General features: G+C 23.9%; 1 protein-coding gene across 1 annotated transcript; it reads right to left on the bottom strand.

The window, feature by feature from the left end:
* Nucleotides 1-3530: 3530 nt before the first annotated feature.
* On the bottom strand, nt 3531-4357 carry LOAG_10627 (hypothetical protein; the record flags this gene model as incomplete). The annotated part of the gene is made up of 2 exons (XM_003146151.1): nt 3531-3913; nt 4330-4357. 2 exons carry the CDS (start codon nt 4355-4357, stop codon nt 3531-3533), a joined length of 411 nt encoding a protein of 136 aa, XP_003146199.1.
* Nucleotides 4358-8238: the final 3881 nt, after the last annotated feature.

The raw sequence follows: 8238 nt of genomic DNA, 5'->3' as shown, positions 1-8238 counted from the left end.
GTTATTTTTCGTTTTTTTTTAATTTCCTCTAATTACATCCATAATAATATGTATTTTCATTTCTTTAATAATATGAGTAAAATTTTTTGTTCAATATTTCTTCATTATCATTGCCATATATATGCATATATCTGATAATAGTTTTAATTTTTTTTCATCCTTCCTCTTCCTTACTCTTTATTATTTTTTAAATAAATTATTGCAAATATTAATTTACAGTAATTTTTTTCCTTTGAGTATTGAACAAAAATGGAGTATTTGTATTTCAATCCAATATAACTTTAAAATGTTTTTAATTATAAAGTTTTTTTTGAGAAACTTTTAAATTTTAGCATCAAAAAAAAAAATAAGCCAATACATTCGTCATACTTTGTTAATTAATATTTAAGGAAAACTATAATTAAAGTAAAAATGGACACAAAAAAAACTTCTATGCAACTGTTATAAAATTATTATATGCTAATTATTTGCCGCATAATTAATTAATATGTCTTAAGCAATGATTTATTTGCATTTTAATTTTATGCATATTTAATTATTGTTTCAGGTAAATCAAAAATACCTAGACTAACTATTAAAACTTATAAAGTTAGAAAATGGAAGTAATTACAGTATACATTGTGTGTTGAATAAAAAAAAAAAACGAATAAAATACTCATGTTTTCATATGTTTTAAATCATGGAATTATCGAGTTAATTAAATATACTACTTCTGCATTAGATGACACAATTAGATGCTAATTCATGACATTAGCATATGTCTTCCATTTCTTCCTAATTTTTTATTTTTGAAAATATTATAAAAAAAAAGGAAAAAAAGGTGGAATCAAACCAACTTTTTAGCTCCACCATTAGCAACATTGACAATTCTCGAAAATTTTTGTCACCTGCAAAGTAATGGAATTCATTTATCAACGACAATAAATCATCCCATACTTCTGTTTATTTTATCTACGAAAGAACTGTTTTAAGTAAAAAACGAATTAATTCAAAAAAAAAAAAAACGAAAATATGATGAAATTTTAGTAGAAAAAATTAAATCAAAAAATATTCGCCATGTTAAGATCTAATTCTTATTGCTGCCCTCATTCCATGTGACAACAAGAAATTTGTCATCAATGACATCAGTACTTCATTTGGAACAAGCAAATGCATTAATTCTCAATGTGATGATAATTAAATTACTGAATGCTTTAAAGAAATAGCAATTCAATGAAGGATTGATTAGTGGATAAAACTAAATCTAAAAAGAAAAAAAAGTAAAATCTTTAAGTCTATTCAAATTTTAATAAATTTAAAAATTATTTGTTTAAGACACGCACTGAATAATTTTTATTCGTTATTTATGTCATTGGGATTAGTAAAAGGTGTGACATGGATTAGGTATCATTTTATTCTAATGATAATGACTGTTAATAACTGATACGAAATGATAATAGTATTTCTTTTTTTTTCTTTTTTTTTGCAAATTTAAAAATTTACAGATCAGAAATATGGAGAAGAATAAAAGTGATACAGTGTTATAAAGTAAGAAGACCAAATGATCGTTTTATATTAATCTTAAAAAAAAATGTTATGAATGAATTCAATTAAAAACTATAATACGAATCGAATTAACAAATGATTTCATCAAATAATTGAGCAAAAAAAAAAAAAAATAATGAAATTCAAAATGACATAACAGATGACACAATAAGTTTTTCGAAAAGTAATGTCTTTTTTTTTTCTTCTTCTTCTTTTTAGCAAATTAAATTCCTTTTTAATAAATGACATTCTTTTTTTTTCAACAAGTAACTTTGTTTAATATATAAAATGAAATAATTAAAATTTATTAAGATTTAAAAAATCTCCATAAATTTTCAAATCAAAAATGAAAATTGACAAAGTTGCATGTAATCATATAAAAGGAGGAGAAAAAAATCAATAAATTTTACACTTCAGTACCATTTTAATTTGCATAAAGTGAAATGAAATTTATTTAAATTTGCAACAATCAATAAAAATAAGCTAACTTCTCGTATGTAACCACAATTGTTTATAATTTAAAAATGCGAAAATTCCCACAGAAGATTATTTTAGACTATTTCAAACGAAATAAATAATTTGCAAAATTTGATAGGAAAAATTGGCAAAAGCAATTTTAAATATTTACAGGGTTTTTTTTTCCTTTTTATTTATTAGCAACTGAACTGAATTTCTTCGTTTTATTTTTATTTTTTTAAATCGAATTTTCGTCAACCTATTATATGTGATTAATTGGTAATTAAATTAATTTCAGGTTACATGTTTTACCAGTTAACTACTGATCCTATCAAATATCAATCTAATTAGATTGGGATAATTTAATGAGAATAAAATATTTGTTATTGTTGTATAATTCTGATCAAATTTTAGTAACAGCTTCTATGATATTAAAGTACTCAATAACTCAATATGATTTTCTTTTTTCTTTCATTCCAATTTTTAATTACATCAAGCAATCAATCAATCAGTTCAATTAATCATTTCCTTTGAAATTTATTTATTCCGGCTTCAATGTGATTTAATTTCATCAGTTATTTCTATAATCATTTATATAAATCTTCATTTTGTTTTTTATGCTTTCCCTACTTATAATACATTCATTTATTCTTGATTTGTTATTATTAATCAATCATTCATTAACTGGGAAAGAAAGTTGAATGAAAGTTTAATTATCTAAATTGTTCGTTTACATTCGAATCTTCTAATTAATTCTTTACCATTTTGATTTGCATAGAATTCTTTTTTTTTTCTTCTGTTACACGAATAAATCAATAATTTTGCAAAAATTCAAGAATGCTAAGTGAGATTACGAAAGCAACACGATACGATGTAACATGAAAGGTCAAAGGTTATACAATTATTGAGATGGGATAAATTTATTTCATCGTGACCAATTGTTTCTTTTATTAGCAAATTTGTATAATTTGATGATTTCAAAACTGGAAAAGAAAAGAATCTGGGAGGAGATATTGTTTATTTGCTATGAATTTCATTTTTTATCAATTTACTTTGCAGAGACAAAAGATTAAAAAAAAATGATAAATGGGAAAAGTAAGAGAAGCAATGGGAAAATAAAGGTTGCATCTTTTGAAATCTCTTGAAACTTATCAGCCTAATACTGCTTAAATTTCCCGAAACCTATCATTTTAGCTTACTAACTTATCAACTTAAATTTCCTGCAGCTTATCAATCTAGCTTATCAGTTTATCAATCTAAGTTTCCTGAAACTTATCAACCTAAATTTCCTGAAAGTGATCGATCTAGCTTACCAACTTATCGATCCAGGTTTCCTGAAGCTTATCAATCTAGCTTACCAACTTATCAATCCAGGTTTCCTAGTTATTAATTAAGCAATACAAAGTAGATGGAAAAGAGAAAGAGAGGAATGAAGCTTTTGTTGTAATGACAGACATTGTTACTGTTATGTCACAGAAATAAATGACGAATAATTTAAATAATGAATGAAAAATATGGTAATATGAGACGACGGTAAGGCAAAGAAATTGCTAATCGTAATATGCATGAAAACAGCTTCCGGTATTTTCCATAGAAATTTGCCGGGATTGCACATTGCGGACTTTTTCTGCAATTTCCCGCCATGACTTTCCCAGAATTTTCCGTAGTGAATATTTTCTGGGATTTTCCACTATGGGATCTTTTGTGGAATTTTCCATCGAGAATTTTTTCTGGAATTTTCGCTGTAGATTTTTTGTAGAATTTTTCATGGTGGATTTTTCTTGAAATCTTCCCAGGATATTTTCTTGGATTTTCCATGGTAAATATTTTCTGGATTTTTCTGTTCTGGTATTTTCTGGGAGTTTCCATTGAGAAAGTTTTCCGGAAGTTTCCACTATGGATATTTTCTGGAATTTCTCGCCATGGATGTTTTCTGGAAGTTTTCATTGTGGATATTTTCTAGAATTTTCTACGACGATTATTTCTGGAATTTTCTATTGCGGTTGTTTTTTTCGGAATTTTCGATGGTGAGTATTTTTTTGAATTTTGTGGATATTTTCTAGAATTTTCTGCTTTGGGTATTTTCTTTTTTTTTGGGAATTTTCCATTGTTAACACTTTCTGGAATTTTCTATGGTAGACCTTTTCTAAAATTTCCCGCAATGAATATCTTTTGGAATTCTTTGTAATAGATATATGGAAATAAGTTAAAATATAAGAAATAAGGAAACTAGATTGTTTTATTAAAATTAATTTCAGTTTTTAATTTTTTCCGTTTTCTTTTTTTGTAACATTATGATATAATTTATTTTGATTTTAGCTTACTTATGGTTAAATATATTATATCTACCCTCTTTCTCATCCTTAAAATTTACCATTTTTACCGTTCAACTTGACTCAATACAAAAAGTAATTGCTATGTTGGAGTTCGAAAAAAAAATTTCCGGATAGTAAACAAAGAAAAAAAACAAACTTAATGAAATTTTGGAATGTTTAATTAAAAAAGCCATTTTGTTATTCATTGATACAACAGTTATCACTATTAACAATTGTTAATAGATATTCTTCGGGTTTAAGGTCTTTGATCAAATTCTCATTGATTACAAAATAGTAATTAATATGAAATTAATCACAAAAATAAGCATTTGCAGCTTAATGATGCTTATATTTTCCATGACCTCTTAAGAATACCAAAAATTTTATCCCAACAAAAGTTATCTGCTATCAAATCCATAAATTAGAGCTCATCAGAAATTAAATTTACGTGCAATAAAAAATCACAAGTAGCGAAATTTGATTTTCCTTAAATTATACTTTCAAAATGATTTTTCAACATTCAAAGAATTTGAAAGTATGTAGGATGATTTCAATTTAAATTTTTGCCAACTGATCACTTTAGCCATTTGCTTGCTTTTGATCAACATGAACATTTTTTCGTTTGTATTTTTCGTTTTGTATTGTTATCAATTAAGATCTTTGCACAAATGAATATTGTCGAAATTAGCAAAGCTTTATATGCAATACAATTAATGAATCATATCTGTCAACTAACTTGACTAATTAGAGCAAATTATGTTTATTTTTGTTTGATTTAATTATCATAGTTAGTGTTGGCTGTGATTAACAACGATTTTTGATTTCAACAATGACATTTTAAGTGTAATTTTTATTTTTAATTTTATATTTCAAAGGATTTTCACAGCTACAATCCATCGAAATATTGTAGTTATTTCATAATGTTGCTGTAAAAAATGCTTTCTTTTTCATCATATTTGTTAATTACTTACATGTAATTTTTACAATTAACAAAGAAGTTATATCCAACCTTTTAAGTCAAACTTTTTTTGCTTAATGTAGTCTGATGTTTAAAAAAAAAAATTTATGTTAATGGCTAAAACAGGCTAAAATATCGGGCTAAAATGTTATGCAAAGTACTGCATATTTGCATAGATTTTGAATGAAGCAAGGATTGTCAATATAGCTTATAATTTATGGCTTTCAACCACATTGAAAGGAAGTAAAATATTTTTTTTGTTAAAAGTAAGCGCTCATTTCATAATTCTAGAAAGTACTCTTCGTCTTTTTTTCTTTCTATTTCAACTTTCAAAGTTAGATTAAAGGGTATTTGAAATTTTACTGAACAATTTTCATTTCAAAATTCATTTTGGATTATATAATCTATGATGTGTCTTCATATAAAAAAGCAATCAAAATCCGAAAGTATAAGAAAGTGATCAAATATCCGGGAATATAAGAAAGCAACTTAATACTACGAAATATAAGAATGAAGCTGAGATATATGAAAGCAAGCAAATATCTTGAGAAATATAAGAAAGCAACTTAATACTAAGCATTGTTATATTTCGTAATACTGTCAGTTATGAGAAAGAAACCAAGATATATGAGTGATATTGAACAAGTATCCTTAGATATAGGAAAATATCTTAATAAATTCAAGATATATGTAAGCAGATTTAGAAATAAAAATGATCTAGGATGATAGATAATATACTAGAATAATGGAATATTATAGACATTAATTATGATTTATTTTCAACTTAATATATTTGCATTAGTTGAAAATGTTACTAAATAGTAGAATCATCATCATCAGTTTGATCGTTTCAAATGTTATGAATGGAATGAAATGAATAAATTATTAAATACAAATAAATGGAGCATTTGTTTATTTCTTTGACAGATTAAAATAAAACTTTCTCAAATGTTGAATTTTTTGAAACAAAAATAAAACGAATTAAGTAATGGACAGAATGGGCATTTCTATCGCTGTAAATTCATCATGTTACATTCAATATTTTCAAAATTTTAACAATTATAATAAATCAGAATGATATTATAATAAATGAACAAAAGATGATAAGGAAGAAGAAACTTCATTATTTAAATTAAATTTTGTTGCAATATTTGAAAGTTCTTATCATAATCATTGTTTGTTCAGGAAAATAAGAACTGATTAAATTCAACAAATCAATGCTGATCAATGATCACATTAATAAATGGAAGATATTTCAAAAAAAAAAAAAAAAAAGTTTAGAAGGGCATTATTGCAAATGAATAAAAGGAAACAAACCAAACATTTGTGATTGGCAAAATTAAAAAAAAAAGTAATTAAATGCAAAAGTGAAGCAAATAATTAAAAGATTGATTAACTATATCTATAGTGGCAGTTTTCATCCAATAGTTTAGTAGTAGAATAAAAAGAACTGATAGTATCAAAATAATATTAATCCTTTGAAATGATATTAAAAATGAAATACTGCAACATATGGGAAATTAAGGATAAAATATGAATTATATAATTATATAATTGAAATAAATCCTCCTTTTAATTGCATTATTTTCTATAATTATATTTACATTCCTGTATATGATAATGTATTTTTGCAATTTAATGATAATTCATACGTCACATTTCATTTTAGTAATAATTTTAGGGTAAAAATTTTTCAAAAAAAAAGAAGAAAAATTCTTAAAATTATTAACTAAAAGGTCAGAAATAATATTTATAAAATCAATACATTAGCTAGCAATAATAAATATTTTTATTTTAATATTTTAACAAGAAGGTCTGAAATTTAAGGATTATCCATTAATTATCAGTATTGAATGCTATCAGAAATTGATGTCATTGAATTTGATAAAAGTTGATGTCATTGATAAAGTTCAATGTTTGAATGTAAAAAACAAACGAAAGTTAGTAATACTTTATAAAATTTCCCTTATTTGCTAAAAAAGAGGACGAAGAAATAATTGTTTATTTAATAGCAAAAAATTAATTACTAGATATTAGTTGCAATGATATCATTTAACTTTTTGTTTATTCAATTTTAAATTCATAACCCATTTATTCAATTTTAAATTCATAATCTCAATTAAAAATTTGTTTTTAATTACTAACACTGATTAACAAATAGATTAATTAAACCACTAGCAATGTATTCGTTTTTTTTTTCGAGAATGAATGAAACATTTTTGGATATGATTAATTAATTTACTTCCCAGTGATAAGCATTCCATTTTTATATTAATTTTTATTAATTTCGGAAATTCATTTAAATGATACTAACCAAGCAACAAATGATATTTTGCAGTTTTAAGTTGACTATTTACTATATTTGATAATATTATTTGACAGGTAATTAAACAATCAATTAGGATAATTAACAGTTATTAATATGTTAATTTATGGAAATCATCAAAACATGAAAAATGTAAACTTTAACTGATTAATTAATAATAGAATCATAATCAAAATGTTAATTTGCTATTTCAAAAGCATTGTTATATCAATGAAATTTTACTTTACATAAAAATTATAATAAAAATTGGAAATATTTTTTTCTTTTCTGATATAATTTTTCATAAATTTTTAATAATTAAATCGCTATAATTTTATGAAGTTTAAATTAATCAAATTGATACAAATATTTTTTGCTTTATTGAAGCTATTAGCTACATTTAATGTTGCAAATAATGGACAAAAAAAAGGAAAGGAATTAACAAATTTTTCATACATTTAAATAAATTTAAATAATTTAAGCCCAAATAATCAAACGAATTTCTAAAAATATCAAAGTAATTCTAAAATTATTGAAATTATGGCATGCATAAAAGATAGCAAACAGAAAATTACTGATAAGTACTGTTAATGTAGAATGAGAAATAACGGTAGCATAACACTGATAAATGCTGATAGTGTTAATTAGAAATTAAATGGACATGCATAAAAGATAGCAAA

Source organism: Loa loa, assembly GCF_000183805.2.
Source record: "Loa loa unplaced genomic scaffold supercont3.294, whole genome shotgun sequence".
Lineage (NCBI taxonomy): Eukaryota > Metazoa > Nematoda > Chromadorea > Rhabditida > Onchocercidae > Loa > Loa loa.
Note: the sequence above shows the minus strand (reverse complement) of the source record. Positions and strands in the feature narration are given on the sequence as shown.